The sequence below is a fragment of the Eretmochelys imbricata genome, chromosome 8 (assembly GCF_965152235.1).
Source record: "Eretmochelys imbricata isolate rEreImb1 chromosome 8, rEreImb1.hap1, whole genome shotgun sequence".
Taxonomy (NCBI): Eukaryota; Metazoa; Chordata; order Testudines; family Cheloniidae; genus Eretmochelys; species Eretmochelys imbricata.
Window position 1 is genome coordinate 102,937,914 of NC_135579.1, and position 17,054 is coordinate 102,954,967.

The following is a 17,054-nucleotide window of genomic DNA, read 5'->3' on the forward strand; positions in this document are numbered from 1 at the left end:
CAGGCCTACGTGCGATCTCGGTTAACTCACATCTGCTAGATTAAATAGCCTATGAACACAGAATGCCGATATCCCAGCCGGCTCTTTCATATTACTCTGTCTGCCACTCTGTATTTACTAAAAAAAGAAAAGGAGGACTTGTGGCACCTTACAGACTAAAATTTATTTGAGCATAAGCTTTCGTGAGCTAAAGCTCACTTCATCAGATGCATGTAGCTCACGAAAGCTTATGCTCAAATAAATGTGTTAATCTCTAAGGTGCCACAAGTACTTCTTTTCTTTTTGCAGATACAGACTAACAAGGCTGCTACTCTGAAATCTGTATTTACTGTGCACGGTTACAAAGAAGTTACATCTATCATCTGCCAATGCAGCATTCCAGACAGTTATTGAGAAAACTGGAACATCTATTGACTGGTTTCATGTTACTTTAACTATTTGTAAATCTCCTTTTTCAAATGTATGCCTTTTCTTCCAGGCCAGCAAGAAGAGTTTAACACAGAGAAAAGCCTTTTAACAACCAAATAAATAGAAATCTTACCAAAGAAAATGCTTTCCCATTGGAAAAAGTGGGCCTTTATGGAGCCTCACATCAGAACGGCCACATTGGGTCAGACCAAAGGCCCATCTAGCCCAGGATCCTGGCTTCTGACAGTGGCCAATGCCAGGTGCCCCAGAGGGAATGAACAGAACAGGCAGTCATCAAGTGATCTGTCCCCTGTCACCCACTCCCAGCTTCTGGCAAACAGAGGCTAGGGACAGCCAGAGCATGGGGTTGCATCCCTGCCCACCTTGGCTAATTGCCATTGATGAACCTATCCTCCATGAAGAATCCTCTCCAATAATTCTGTCTTGCAAGGGGAATTTCCATTTCAGTGATGGTTTCCAAACACACCAGTTTATTTGGGATTCTAAGTTACAGCCAAAGGTGTACAAACTGCATTAGAAAATAAACTGATCCAAGCTCTGGTTCTGAAAACCTCCTATGCAGATCATGAACCTGGCTTACAGTTGTTTGTAAATACAAATCTAGCTTTTAAGTTGGATGAGCAAATGCAGAAGCTGCCCAAGGTCAGATCCCTCAGCTGGTTCAAATTGTCTTGGTTCCACAGACTTCCGTGGAGCTACCCGGCTTATTATTTATTTTTACTCCAACTAAGAATCTGGCCCAAATACTCACTGATGCTGCTACCTATACCAGACTTGGGTTCTGAGTTCTCTGGCCCTGTTCACTAGTGTACGCTACTAGAAAATGTCCCCATATACGGAAGACTAGCAGAAGGCTTCTGCACTGCTTAAGTCCCACTTAAGCTCCATTTTGAAGGCTTAAACTAGCACATAAGGTTTTGTGTGCACTGTCTGTGCAAGAGAGAAATTTACCCTATAGCATGAGTGATGTGGGAGATATGTTGAGCTGCCAGCTAGTTTTCTTCAAATATAAGACTGAAGAACAGCCTTGAAGTGAATTTAGAACTGTTCAGTATGAAGGTTCTAACACCACAAACTGAATCTAGGTCCAGGATATGGCTGGTCTTGGATCAGGTTTCCATGGAGTAACTCGTCTAGCGTATTAGAAAGGCCTTTCCTTCAATGGCGACAATATGGATGGAGCTTTGTGGAAAACAGGCATATTTCCAGTCTGCCTATTGTTAATCCTGTCTGTCCTGATTTCAGTTTGTCCCATGATTGCACAAAATTACTCCAGCACTGTATAAAGCCTCAAGAATGTTTCGGACCTATGGAAATATCTCTGTGGTAAGGAACATTCCCTGCATCGATGCAGCAAAAGAACAAGATAGCTGAATAGGTCTTTGATTCTAGTCACAAGTGAAAGACACCTAGTTTGCTCAGTAAGTGAGATCCCATAAACATCCTACTCTGTTGCAAACTCCCATAGAAAGCAATACAATTTCTGATTCCAGATGCACAAAAGTTCTATGGATGCCTTATGAAGTCCTTGTAAGTTTAGGTTTAGATTTGCATTCCAGAAGTCCTCAGGCAATGAGACCTTTGACTGAGGATTCGCTCCCTCCTGTGTATTGAGATTCCTTTCCTTGGTGGTATAAATCTTTTACATAGAAAAATGAAAACTTGTTAGGGATAAAGGTGAAATTTAGAGAAAGAAGTTGTTGTTCTTTGAGTAATGATGGTTAATTTACTTGACACATTAGATCTATGCAAAGATAAGATTTGGGCTAAACTTTTGCCTTCAGATTCAGACCTCAAATTGAGGTCAATGAGACTTGGGCATGACCTCCAGCACCTGATGGTAGCTCCATGGTTTTCTTTCTCAGGCAGCCACTATCTTAAGCTGGTAAATAACCTAAAGAGAACTGTCCCAGCCACTTTCTCTTATTGTAGTTTCTCCATCCTCACTTGGTGACTGCTATTTCATCTCTATTTAACACCTTTTATTAGAGGATCTCAAATTCCTTTACAGACATGAGTTAATTCAACCTCCCAACACCGCCATGAGATTGGTATTAGCCCTATTTTACAGATGGAGAAACTAAGGCACAGCAAGGTAAAGTGACTTGATTTGAGGTTGCCCAGTGAGTAAATAGCAGAAAAAAACAGGGGAGGGGGGGTTGGATAGCCTACAAAGCATGTCCTTGATATTGGGGAAACTGGGTCTCTCCAAATGCCAGATACACTCAATTATCAGCAATTTCACCACAAGTTTCTCACACACACACACAATTTTTTTGCCTTTCATTTAAATGTCACTTGGAAAAATTATTTTTATTTCCTAATACTATTTTGGGGGATACATTCACATGCTGTTTCCTACGGTGGCAGGTAGGCCTCAGGGCAGGTATCGTGCTGTTTTCATTGCTGACTTTAACCTCAGCATCGCTGTCTCAGGTCCCGAAGCTCACCGCAGTTCGAGGACCTTGCCATTCATTCAGTGGGCTTTGGGTCAAGACCCATGAGCCTTATTTGTATTTCACGTCAAAGCTTCCAAGGATCTAACTAATCAGACTGTTCAGAGAGGCCGGCAGCCATCGTCTAGTCTGACCACCCGTGTAAGCAGGTCACAGAACTTCCCTCTAAATAACTCCTTTGTATTGGAATGAATGAGTTTCTAACCAGGCCTTTTCTGCTTGGGTTGTTTTAGGGGTAGGCCACCATGCAACACTATGGAGTGAATGGTTACTCTCTTCACGCCATGAATTCTCTGAGTGCCATGTACAACCTTCACCAGCAGGCAGCACAACAAGCCCAGCACGCCCCTGACTACAGACCCTCGGTGCATGCCCTCACGCTCGCGGAGAGACTGGCTGGTAAGAACAATTTATGGATTTTTGCATTGAGCCTGGCTCACGCTGAGCGAGACTCTTCCACTGTGCGGAATCTTACAGAGGCCTGGATGTTCTATAGCAAACTATATAGATCCCCATGGACAAATATGGCTGGATCAGAGATACCTGGGTAGTCAACTCACCCCTGAGCACAGATACAAACTGCGAGGCCCCCGCTAAAGACCCACTAGGTCCTTAGTGTGAAATTCACCCTGGGCAGAGGCCCAGTGCCCCATCTATGTCCTATTTCAGAGCGGAAGTGGGATTGGAGTGGTGCATTGACCTTGTGCCAGCCATCGGCCCTGGGGTGAATTTCGCCCGACGGGCTTAGATACTTGCTTATTCTCTACGTGGTACCATGTTGCCTCATACACTTGAAGCCCTTGTCCCACCGAGGGCTTGCTCTCCTGCAAACCCTCTTCTCCCATCAGCACTTCTGATGTTGGATCCCTCCAGAGCATCCCTTGCCCGATCTGTCGCTCTGGGGTTTGGTACATCTATATCAGAGCGTAAGAGCTTCAGAAGAGGGACCATGTCACCATCTAGCCTTTGTAAAGCACTGTATCAATGTACAACACTGTAGAAATACTGAAAGGAGAACTAAGCAGTGCAAGACACCCCACTTATTGGCTTGACAGGACGACGGTCGGGAGGCATGGGACAAAGTTAGCAGGGGCAGCATACAAGAAAATGTCCCCTGTGGGACAGAGACTGTGTAGTGTGTGCCCAATGCAGGCTCTGACTCGTTGGAGGTCACTTGCTTGCGACTGCAGTACAAATCATGGACAGTAATAATAATGCCCTGATGTGGCGGTTGCTAAGGGGGCCTGCCCTGAAGAGCTCACAATCTAACGGGATTGGCATGGAAAGGCAGATCTTGCTGAGCGGCAGCTGGAGGGCAATTGCATCCCGACCTGTGTTGCAAGAATGTATGAAAAACTAGTTGCTAAGTTGTAAGTAAAACTAGGCAATCTCCAGCTGACTGCCAGAACTCACTGATAAACTAGGGTTAGATGAAGATGAATCTCAAGAACTTTGGATAAGCATCTGTGTGTTTCCCTGGTCCTTGAGCATATAAATGAGGGATAGACATCTCATGGAGGTGATGTGGTCTAGTGAATAGGGCAGGGGTTCTCAAACTGTGGGTCGGGACCCCATTTTAATGGGGTCGCCAGGGCTGGTGTTAGACTTCCTGGGGTCCGGGACCAAACTCCAATGGCTTCAGCTCTGGGCGACAGAGCTCAAGTTTCAGGCCCCCCTCCTGGGGCTGAAGCCCTTGGGCTTGGGCTTTGGCCCCGCCCATCCGGAGCAATGGTGCTCAGGCTTTGGCTCTCCCAGCCAGGGTAGCGGGGCTCGGATTTTGGCCCCCTTGCCCAGGGCATTGGGGCTCAGGTGGGCTCAGGCTTTGGTCCCCCTGGGGTCATGTAGCAATTGTTCTCAAAAGGGGGTCGTGGTGCAAGGAAGTTTGAGTACCCCTGGAATAGGGCCAGGGTGAAAGTAATCTTAAATTCTTACCAGTACAGGGGCCTGGCTCCGGGCCCCTGGAAGGGGCGGGGCCTTGAGTGGAAGAAGCGGGGCTGGGGGGGTCAGCCTCCTCCAGCCAGCCCATCCGCGCTGCCTGGCCCGTGCTGCCTGGGGTTCTGGCCACTGCCATGGTGGTGGCGGCTGGGAGCCCTGGGCTATTTTAAATCACCGGCCCTGGGGCAGCTGCCCCTTTTGCCCCCCATCCATGAGCGGCCCGGGAGGGAGTGGGGGGCAAAAGGAGTAGCGACGTTAACGTCGGCTGGGTACGGGTCGGTATCGGCTTCTTACTGGCACACTATACCGGCCCACTTTCGCCCCTGAAGAGGGCAAAGGATTGGGAGTCAGGAGGGCCTGATTCCGCGACCTTGGGCAAGTCACCTTCCCTTCCGTGGGCCTGTTTCACCTCTTACCCTTTGTCTATTTAGCTTGTAAGCTGTTGGAGGCAGGGACTGTTTCACTAGGTGTTTATATAGCAGATAGTAAACTTGGGGGCCTCAAGGTGCTACTGTAATACACAGAATAAGGATCTCTTGGAAGGCTTCTGTCCAGGAAATCCCAAGAAAACAGCTTAGCTCATACACTGTGGTTTTACATTTCTGGCCCTAGCTATAAACAAACAGGCAAACACAGGGGTGGCTGAAATCAGCGGGGGGAAGCTATTCAGACTCCTTTCACTGATATTCAGAGCAAAGATTCAAGTTGGTTTCTGGCTGCTTATTTTATCTCAACCTTTTGTTAACAAAGAGAACTAATCTGGATAATTTCAGTAAATTAGTCAAACTGTCCTCTTCGGATTCAAATATACCTTCCACCAATCTGGTGAGCGGCAGAGGGGACCTGGCTTCAGTTTACACCGAAGCAAGCAGGCTCCAAACGTGATTACTTAGTTCACATTTTGTTACCACTGAATATCTTTTAGCGCAGGGTTATAGATCACACTTGCCTTCCGGGGACAGTAGGAATAAGCCAGCACAAAAGCAAACAACCTTAAATTGGAAAACAGAGGTTTCAGATTGTAACTGCAAAGCCTCACCTGCAATTCATAATCTCCTCCTTGCACTGAACCTGAAAACATAGTTAAAGCATTGAAATAATTGTTGTCTAGATCCTTGTTAGTAGCCAAATTAAATATTTGAGCCACCACCTCTGAGAAACTGGCAGGTTTAACCTCCACTGTGGAATGTTGGGAATATTCCAGCCGGTAGATGTTAAACCATGGTCTCTCCTCCTTGGTTTTGATACCCGATGTATTAAAGTTAGATGCCATGGGACTTAACAAAAATATTGTAGGGATCTCTTGTCCTGAAAGAATATTCCTTTCCTCAGAAAAGCAGCCAGGCAGCATTGTGAGGTATTTCTGAATGCATAAAGGATACTTGCTGCCTTCTCCTACAAAAGTGGCTGTATTACTGGCATCTAATAACTCATTGCTTCCTTGAATGCAGAGGTCTCTTTGTTTTGTATTCTTCTGGAAACTTTTAGCCTGATTGAGCCTTCCCTGGGTCACCAAAACCACTCTTACTTTGGCAATAGTCTGGGGAAGCATCATAGAATCTGGCCTAGAATGAAACAGCTGGAAGTTTGGAACTGGAATATTCAAATAACGCAAAGCTCATTTGCTACGCTCGTTAACTAACATATTTGGAACCAAACTGTGTGGTTCTGGGATTGGCCTGACAGCCGGCTTTGTTTTATTGTTTACATTCATGCCATGGGACTTACGACAAAAGCTCACATAAATAGCAACGCCCGCAAAACAAGAGCCTTACTCTGCCTGTGTAAAATTAGGTTTGCTTTCTAGTGTGTCCATTCCCTCTGTCTGAACGATCACATTCTTAGCTGTATTAAAAATGATGCCATAGACTATTAAAGCTGGAATTTAAACAGGAAAAAAAAATCAAATGTATTTCTCATTCAGGCTCTTTGTTTACTTCTTTTGCACTTCATCTTAGACCGGGAATCACTACTGCTCCATTTAGCTCTGATTCCCATGCGCGACCACAGTGTTGCGTTTGGGTTGCAGAATTTAAAATAAAACCAGCCTATTTTCATTTTCATTGACTTTTCAAAAACCAACCCTAAACACGTCTACTCCTGGTAGCTTTCATAAACCCCTCTTATTTATTGAGCTTTTAGTGGCAGAATCGAGAGGCCTGATTTTTTCCAGCCCATACCTAATTTTTTGCATCCCCAGTTTAGTGGGCACAAACAAACTGAAGGCATAATCTGTATCCTTGAGACACCTAACGAGCTCATCTGCTTGGAAAGGACGGGTGAGTCAGTGACTAGGACTCCGGACTGGTACTCAGGAGAGCTGGTTCTGTCACGGAACGTCGGCAAGTCACTTCAGTTTCCCCTCCCATTCTTTGTGTGTCTTGCCTATTTTAAAAGTAAGCTCTTCGGGACCAGGTCTGTCTCTCTCTATCTCTCTATACAGTTATTTTAAAGAGTCATCTAAAACATGGAGGCTAAAAAGAAGACCAGGTTATAAAAGTTAAGCCCCTTTTGTCCTTGAAATTGTCCAGCAAACTTTAGCCTTCTATAAACAACCGTTAAAATCTCAAATTTGGGTCACACCTAAGTTGGCATGGGGTCCCTTTAAAATCCATCTTTTGCATCAAGTCCAATTAGCTGGGTTAACTCCTCCCCATCAGCACCCTGTTGGTCTTGTATGTCCTCTGAGACACAGAATCAGAGGACTAGAAGGGACCTCATGAGGTCATCTAGTCCAGTCCCCTACAGTCATGGCAGGACTAAGTAATTATCTAGACCATCTAAACCATCCCTGAAAGGTGTCTGTCTAACCTGCTCTTAAAAATCTCCAATGATGGAGATTCCACAACCTCCCTAGGCAATTTATTCCAGTGCTTAAACACCCTGACAGCTAGGAAGTTTTTCCTAATGTCCAACCTAAACCGCCCTCGCTGCAATTTAAGCCCATTGCTTCTTGTCTATCCTCGGAGGTTAAGGTTTTCTCCCTCCTCCTCATAAAAACCTTTTATGTACTTAAAAACTGTTATCATGTCCCCTCTCTGTCTTCTCTTCTCCAAACTAAACAAACCCAATTTTTTCAATCTTCCCTCATAGGTCATGTTTTCTAGACCTTTAATTATTTTTGTTGCTCTGCTCTGGACTTTCTCCAATTTGTCCACATCTTTCCTGAAATATGGAGCCCAGAACTGGACACAATACTCCAGTTGAGGCCTAATCAGTGCGGAGTAGAGCGGAAGAATTACTTCTCATGTCTTGCTTACAACACTCCTGCTAATACGTCCTAGAATTATGTTTGCTTTTTTTGCAACAGTGTTACACTGTTGACTCATATTTATCTTGTGATCCACTATGACCCCAAGATCCCCTTCCACAGTATTCCTTCCTAGGTAGTCATTTCCCATTTTGTATGTATGCAACTGATTGTTCTTTCCTAAGTGGAGTACTTTTCATTTGTCCGTACTGAATTTCATCCTATTTACTTCAGACCATTTCTCCAGTTTGTCCAGATCATTTTGAATTTTAATCCTATCCTCCAAAGCACTTGCAACCCCTTCCAGTTTGGTATCGTCCACAAACTTGATAAGTGTGTACTCCGTATACCATTATCTAAATCACTGATGAAGATATTGAACAGAACAGAACCCAAAACTGATCCCTGCGGGACCCCACTCAATATGTCCTTCCAGCTTGAGTGTGAACCACTGATAATACTCTTTGGGAAGGGTTTTCCAACCAGTTCTGCACCCACCTTATAGTAACTCCATCTAGGTTGTATTTCCCTAGTTTTTTTCTGAGAAGGTCATGTGAGACAGTATCAAAAGCCTTACTAAAATCAAGATATACCATGTCTACCACTTCCCTCCTATCCACAAGACTTATTACCCTGCCAAAGAACATGGGTTGATGTGGGGAGAGTTGAGAGGATGGGAACATATAGGCCTACTTTCACTAAAGCGTCCCTATTTAAAAAAGCACTTAAGCCTGTGCATTGAAGTCAATGGGACTTAAGTATATGTGTATGTGTTTTCCTGTATCAGGGCCCGTGACCTTAAAGTCTGGCTCTCCAACTTAGTGCTCTGAGGACAGTGATAAGCTATATATGAGAGACAACAAAAGCCAAAGTGACCTCTAGTTCTGACAGCAGTGTGCCTCCTAACAGCTGGACCCCAAAAAAACCCCAAAACAAAACAAAACAGAGGCAGCTGTTTTATGAGTTACATGTCCTCACCCCATTAATTGACACAGAGCCTGAGTCTGCAGAATTGAAGCTAGTTGGACTTCAATGAGAACAAGATCAGGGCCACTGGGAGAACTGCTCCACCTTTAGGCCACAATCCCCACCTCCTTGTTTGTTTCGTGCCAGTGACGGGCCTTATTTCAGATGTCAACATGCAAATTCCAATAATTAAATTGGCCACTTTTCTTGTCTTCCAACGGCTGTACATTTCAAGACATCATTTTGGAGGCCCGTTATGGATCCCAGCATCGCAAACAGAGGAGAAGCCGCACAGCCTTCACTGCCCAACAACTGGAAGCCCTGGAGAAGACTTTCCAGAAGACTCACTATCCAGATGTGGTGATGCGGGAACGACTGGCCATGTGCACCAATCTACCAGAAGCCAGAGTACAGGTATCCACATTCTACCTTGCTTGCTCTAATACGGCTATTTAAGAGCTATACGAATAGGGCCCACTGGGTTGGCTTGATCTGTAGTTCTTTCAAAATGCTTCCATAGTAACCAAAGGAGGAGGGTTTTCTCTGCAGCAAAAACTGGACTTAAATCTTTCCTTCAGACTCAGGGAGCTGCAAAAGAAACAATCCACACACACATTTTTGAGGGTTTGTGTTTTCTGAGGGTAGCCCTGGCTTTCATTTGTGCTTCCAACTCTCTTTGGAGGGGAAATGGCCACAAAAGTCAACTTATTTATTTATTTACTTATATGACTGTTTCTCTGGCATCCTCAGAGGCCTGGGAGCACAAGTAATTCCAGCTGTTCCCTCCCAACCATGTCAATATTTATAACATCTCAGACCATCTGTCCAACATTTTCTGTTCTCCTCCAGTGAAACAAATAACGAGAGCTGGTCGGGAAATTTTTCACAAAACTTTTTGCAGTGGAAACTGCCAATTCATCCGAATTGAAATTGTTTGAAAGAGGTGGTTGGTTATGAGGGGTTTTTCAGTTTGAATTAAAAAAAAATAATAATAAAAAAAGCTTAGAAATTGTCAAAATGAGATGTTTTCAAAACAAAAAAACAAAATTTGAAAAGTTCTAGGTTTTGGATCAACATTACTCTTCTTGAGAAATTTATCTTTTAAAAAAGGAAAATAGAAAGGACAAAAATCAGAACCAAAACAGAATTGTCCAAACAAAACCTCATTTTGATGGACCTGAGCTGAATTTATTATTTGTTCCTGAAAATTTGAGATGGACTTTTTGTCACAATTTGAGGTGAAAATATTCTTCAAAATCTCAAATCCTTGTGGGATGGGAAAACCACTTCTCACCTGGCCCTACAAATACGAATGTGTCGCATGACTTAATGATAGTATGAGTGCTTGCTCAGTATGGGTTTAAGGCGCTACATAGCAGGCCAGCCTTAACGGAGACAAATGGGAAGGGGACATGAGCTTTCAATCTAGCGGAAAAAGATATAACATGATTCGATGGCTGGAAGTTGAAGTTCGACACATTCAGGCTAAATAAGGTGTAAATTCTTGATGGTAAGAGCAATTAACCATTGGAACAATTTACCAAAAGTTGTGCTGGATTCGCGATCATTGATTTTTAAACTCAAATTGGATGTTTTTCTCAAAGATCTGCTCTAGGAATTACTTGGGGGAAGTTCTGCAACCTGGGGCTATACAAGAGATCAGACTAGATGATCACAATGGTCCCTTCGGGCTTTGGAATCTACGAATTACAATCTTGAGCAGGTTGTCTCCTGAATTTATTCCCAAATTGAGATACATTGGGATATTGTGTTGAAAAGGTCTCTCTCTCTCTCTCACACACACACATACACACACACACACCCACCCCATGACCTGGAGCTGTGAACAGAGGTTGTACGAGTATTAGCAATTGGATATTTTCCTGTAACTTAAGAGTAAGAACCTTTGACTTTGCTCCAAAGGGTTATTGGTTCAATTCCCACCAAGGAAACTTCCTTCACCACCTGACCTGGCATACTAGAGTCAAATGTCCCATGATATCAGATACAAATGTCCTGCTGTATAGCTTTAAAGGATTAGACCAGATATCTTAATGTGAGACATGGCATCACACAGATGATATATATTTGGCCCAGCCAGGGTACAAACCACTTGAGACCTGGTTCCCAGTTCAGTCTCGAAACACCACAATACCACAACAGAGGTGCATTCATCATAGAGGGGGCTTGCATACAACATATATAACAAAATCAGTTAAATTGCAAAATTTATCATTTTGTTTTGTGGTAGCACTTAGAGTCCACACTCAGGGATCAAGGTATTACTGCTAGTTAATATGCATGCGCATACTTCATGCCCCAAACAGCTTACAGTCTAGAGACTCTAGTGTACAGAACACTGAGACTCAGGACATGTGGGCTCTAGTCCCAGCTCTGCCACTGGCCTCTTAGGTGACCTTGGGCAAGTCACTTCCCCCCTCTGTGCCTCAGTTCCCCCATCTGTAAAGTGGGGATAAGACTGTAGACCTACATTATAAAGAGCTCTGAGATCTCCTGAGATGAAAAGCACTACATAAGAGGTTGTTGTTATTTAAATCCATTCAGCTAATCATTCAAGACAAATAATCTAAAGTGTTGGCAGTAATTAATGCATATGTATGTCCTCTATAGTATGACTTATTCTGACTGTGTTTCTGTGTAGTTTTGGTACAAATTAACGTGATATAGGCTGTTTTTGGAAAGCTAGCGAAACATTGTGCTCTCTACCTATTTAATATCTCAGGTCTGTGGGTAACAGGCATGGTTTAATACATCACATGTGATTTTTTTTTTTCTTGACGGAGCTGTGTTTTCTTAAAGAACCAGCATTAAGTCTTGGGATTTTAAACATATCTAAGGGAGTTAGACCCCCAAATTCCATTGAAATGCAGTGGTGCCTGGGGCTCTCTTCAAAATCCCAGTCTATTTGACTTTTTGATTTTTGCATTAACTGGGGTTTTTATCCTGTCTCCCTGGGGCTGTTTGCACTACGAAGGTTTGGTTTAAGAACAGAAGAGCCAAATTCCGGAAGAAACAGCGCAGCCTCCAGAAGGAGCAGCTGCAGAAGCAGAAGGACTCAGAAGGGAGCCATGGCGAGGGGAAGACAGAAGCTCTTGTGCTGGAAAGCCAGACGTCCACCCCTGACACAGACAAGCCACAGAGCCAGCCGAGCGCAGTGAGCACGGAGCTGAACCTCACCTTGTCGGAGCAGTCGGCCAGCGAGTCCGCAGCGGAGGACCAGACGGACAGAGAGGAGGACTTTAAGAACCCCTTGGAGGAGTCCAAAGCAGACAAAGGTCCCGGTGTGGAAAGCAAGGCTCTGAACTGCAAGATAGCCAGTCCAAAAGCAGGTGAGGGTCAATGTGCGTGTGGAGGCCTGGTCACAGGGCCAGATTGGGAGCCAAGCATTTGTAATCCCAGAGGCTGAGTATTGGCTAGTGCAGTATGATATGCCCTAGATCATGGGCTTCCCCCAGCCTGGAAGCAGGAGGTCACAATCCCCGGGGAGGAAAACAAACTGCTCCAGGTGTGTGATGGCCATTCTTCCTTTCTTTATGTCTAGACGCGATGCAGGGAGGTCCTCTCTGTTGTAACACGGGGTCCCAGTGCAGAGAGGGCTGAGATCTCCCTGTTAGATTAGATGAGAACAGGAGAACACTGCTCAGTGACAGCATGCCATTCACAGGCATACTGGGCACACACTTCCCCATTGGATAAGAGTCCAAATGCCCCCTGGGGAATACACACTTGCTAAAAAACCTGGCTCCCTCTCGCAAGCCAGGTCTGCCAGGCACTTTAATGAGGTAGTGCCAGTTGCGTGTGACCCAGTAGGGCAAACATGACCAAAGAGTTTAGCACAGAAATAGTTCATAGTATGGAATCAGAATCTCCTCTCCTGATGGACTGTAATGGCTTGTAAAGGGTCAGAAAGGGGTCAAATCCTAGCCCTCCAAGAGCTTGTTATGAATATACCACAAAACCTGCAAGACAGACAACCAGGCCTATTTTCTCCAGAGAAGATAGTGGCAGGTTTGCTCATGCCTGGCCAATGCATTTCCCCACTAAACACAGAACAAATATGTCCATCCTTCTCACATGTAAACCCTCTCAAGAATGAAGTGGAAGGCCCCAGGGATACAGAGATGGCCCTTACTGAGGAACATAGAAATTGACAGACTGTATCCAGCTAGTGAGCCATCTAATCTTGACTCTGATGGTGGCCAGCTCTTGCAGTGGGCAGCTATAGAAGAATCTGCCCATGGCAAGTTTCTTCCTAGTGTTCATCAGTTAGAGATTGGCTTATAACATGAAACATGAGAGTTTATGCCTCTTCCAAATTATTATTAATTATTATTATTGATTTTGAATATTCAGTCCTTTTGGGACTCCTGTTTATCTCTCGGTTTCAGAGATATCTTGTGGCAATGAGTTCCCCAGGCCAATTTGTGCCTTCTGTGGAAAAAGTATTTCCTTTCTGGTCAGATTTAAATTAGTCACTTTTCAATTTCCTTGAATGACATCCCCAACCCTGCACCCCTCCCTTTCTTGTATTTTGACAAAAGGTGTCTTGAATGGTGTCTTGAAAGGTGTCTTGAGTGGTGCCATTTGGAAGAGTATTATAGGGCCCCAGTCTCGCTTGCTTGGGTTTCTCCACCATGGACTCAGCAAACAAGGTCTCCTCTGAACAGTCAGTATGGAAAAATCCGTGCTCCATTCTGGTTCTATTGGGTTTTCACAATAATAGCCCCACTTTGTCGCTTTCCATGGGCTTGTCTGAGCCTTGCCTGGAAAGGATCAGGGGAGGCAGTTACAGGAACGCTGGTCCAGATAATTAATCCATCAACACCCTCGCTGCAATTTGGCTTCTGGCTAATTAGCGCTCAAATGTGTGAGGTGATTTGCATACTCCGTCCCTGCTCCAGAGAACTTAGTTTGTATAAAAGGTCCACTGCACCCCTGTCCTTCCTCCTTCTCTGTAAATCAGCTGCCACATATGTCTAACCTCAACCACCACCCTCCTTAGGGAGATTGTTCTATTCAGCTACCACATATGTCTAACCCCCCTCCCTACATCTTGTCTTCTAACGCAGACTCTCCCATCAGCGCCACGGTGACGCCTTCCTCCAGCAGCGGCATGCCTCAGACTCGCTCCTACTCCTCCTCACCTCTGAGCCTCTTCCGTCTCCAGGAGCAATTTCGCCAGCACATGGCAGCCACTAACAACTTGGTCCATTACTCCTCCTTTGAAATGGGGACCCCATCGGCCATGCCCTACTTGGGCATGAATGTCAACATGGCGCCCCTCAGCTCTCTCCACTGCCAGTCGTATTACCAGTCGCTTTCCCACGCCCAGCAGGTCTGGTCTTCACCCATCTTGCAAGCGTCTAGCTCCCTCCCTACCCTGAACAGTAAAACGACAAGTATTGAGAATCTAAGGCTCCGGGCAAAGCAGCACGCTGCCTCCCTCGGACTCGACACCTTACCAAACTGACCGCAAGGCAGCAGGGGAATGCCCACCCTACCGTCAGCCACAAGAGAAGGCACCTTCCGCTGGCACTAAACGTGTGGCTCTTTTGTCAATGCATAGCTCTCATCTCCACCTGGATCAAGGTGCTCCCTTTCGGGGGATACTTTAAATCCTTTACTTCTTCACTCGCTCCATTTTACTGCTCCTGCCCCCACTTCCACAGAAGTATTTAATAAGGAAGGAAAGAGGGCATGTACTTAGATGTTAAAAATCTCTCCTGAGGACCGAGACGTTAAAACTAATGTCCAGAAAGATCCCTCTTTCGTTGATACTGTGATAATGTGCCGACTGTGATTTTTGTTTTGTTTTTGTTCTCTGGAAAACCTAGTCCCCCCCACCACCCCAGTTTCGTACTGTATATAGATTCTATTGTTGAAAACATCCTTCACTTGTGTGTTGCTGTCTGTGATGCCTTATGCAGAACTATGGAGCATTTTGCTCTTTCCTCCCTCCCCCTTCCTTTCAGATTTATACTTGTAGTAGCTAGAATCAAAATTACAATCCAAAAAAAACCCCGCAAGCTCTGAGTGGGTGGTGCTTTTTTGGCCAGAGTTCTGAATGAGTCTAGCAAGAGAAATTCAGAGAAAAGATTCTGAATGCCATTATCATATCTTCTCCAGTTCTCCGTTAAAAGCAATCCTGCAAACACCAGGAAATGATGTAAAGGGTTGTTTCCTGTTAAAGCACTTCCTGATGGTAGGGACTTTTTTTTTTTTTTTTAAGCACTTCTTCGAAGACAGAGGATAAAGAATTTGCCACCGGGCTCTGATGGTTAGAGAGCAAGGAAAAAGGAAAGCACTGGATTTTGTCAAATTCACAAGACTTTTACCGAGGTTGCTGCAGCTTTGTTCTTCACTGAAGTGTACACCCTGCTATTTATAAATGATGTGTAAAAAAGCATTTTGGTCTAACTTGGACAACAAAGAACAATAAAAAGTTGGTATGAACTCCTGCTGTGTTCATACACCATTTGCATTATGTGGCGGTTCCTCAAAACCGTGATTAATTCAAGCTGTGTTTAGGAAAACTGCCTCCGTGCCAAATTCTGTCCTCAGACCACAAACCCTGGGGGCTCCCCTGCTTGTCTCAGAAACTGACTAAGTAGAGAATGAATGCAGATAGGCTAGAGATGGACCTGAACCAATACCCAGATCTGAACACTCCTGAGCTTAGGAGATGACTTAAATCCAAACCCAGAGGCGGATCTCAATTTTGCAAATGGCCATTCCTCTCGGTAGAAGGCCAAACCAAAATCCCAGATCCAGACATCCTGCAACCCAGTGGGATGCTGAAGATCTGAATCAAAATTATACATGAGCCTGATCATCGCTGATACTGTTAATGGAGCTATGCCAGTTTACACCAGCTAAAATCTGGCCCATATGTGATTCGTGTGTGTGTGTGTGTGTGTGTGTACACACACACACATACACACCATGGATATCTGATGAACTAAAAGCTTTTATTGATTTCTGTTTTGCCTAGCTCTGTTCCATTACCAGTGCAATTACACTAGCACAGAGGATAATGGCCAACTTACTTCTCTAAATGTGGAAAAAAGGATACAACCTGCTTGACTACAACAGTCTCTCTCAAGCTGTTCTGCTCAAAGTCTCTCTCGGTGAGTTACCAGTGGTGACCAGACCTGGTTGGGAAATGATTTCCCTCCCCCTCTTTGAAAAATTTCAACAAGAACTCTTTTCCCCCGTGGGGGTGAGTTATTGAAGACACATTTTCAACAAAAGTGGAAATAAGTTTGTGTAAACTTCAGTTCAGTCAAACGTTTTGATGGAAAATGTTAATTCGGCTCGAGTGGTTGACAGGATTACGCACGTCACCGACGCTGCAAGACGCAGCCCTATACCGGGTATTTTGTCTGGGATCTTCAAAGAACCCAAACCATATTGGCACCCTCTCCCTGAGGCCTTCTTGAAAATCCCAGTCTTTATTTTTTATAGCACTTGGGTCCTGCCACCCAAAATGACAGACACCAAATATGAGCTTTAATTTTATTTTCCCCCAAATTACCTCTTTGTTTCCTCTCCTCCCATACTCCTACTGCCCTAAGGATGATGGTGGGTAGGTGTGAAGATGGTTTTAATACAGCAGAGCAACTGAAAAGCATTTTAAGCACCCAAGGCTAAATTTTGCCCGCAGAACTGAGCTGATGAGCTACTCAAGCTGTTTTTTCCTTCCCTCTCATGCTCACACACCAACTTTGATGGCAGACCAGGAAGGGTGATAGAGCGAGACATCGAGAAGGGTGGCCTAAGGGACATGACATTCAATTCTGATATGGTGCGACTGGAGTCAGTGACATCCCTTTGCAGGTCAGGACACTAATATCGTTACGCTACGGGATATAGAAACACACCATAGAAGATTACAAGGATCAAAATCTATCAGTGCCCGACCTCTGCCTGTAGCCCTCAGCAAGCTCAGGAAATGGAGTGTGGCAGATACACCCACATGACCCTACAATAAACTTCCC

The 17,054-nt window shown here is 44.8% G+C and overlaps 1 protein-coding gene across 2 annotated transcripts; it reads left to right on the forward strand.

The window, feature by feature from the left end:
* Positions 1-3,130: 3,130 nt before the first annotated feature.
* DMBX1 (diencephalon/mesencephalon homeobox 1) lies at positions 3,131-14,527 on the forward strand. Of its 2 annotated transcripts, none has more exons than XM_077824922.1 (4): positions 3,131-3,284; positions 9,272-9,450; positions 12,032-12,386; positions 14,127-14,527. In XM_077824922.1, the coding sequence occupies exons 1-4, from the start codon at positions 3,131-3,133 to the stop codon at positions 14,525-14,527; spliced, it is 1,089 nt and encodes a 362-aa protein (XP_077681048.1). The 2 variants fall into 2 exon arrangements, with proteins under 2 accessions (XP_077681048.1, XP_077681047.1); XM_077824921.1 differs by having other exon boundaries at positions 3,131-3,282; positions 9,255-9,450.
* The last annotated feature ends 2,527 nt before the right edge of the window (positions 14,528-17,054 follow it).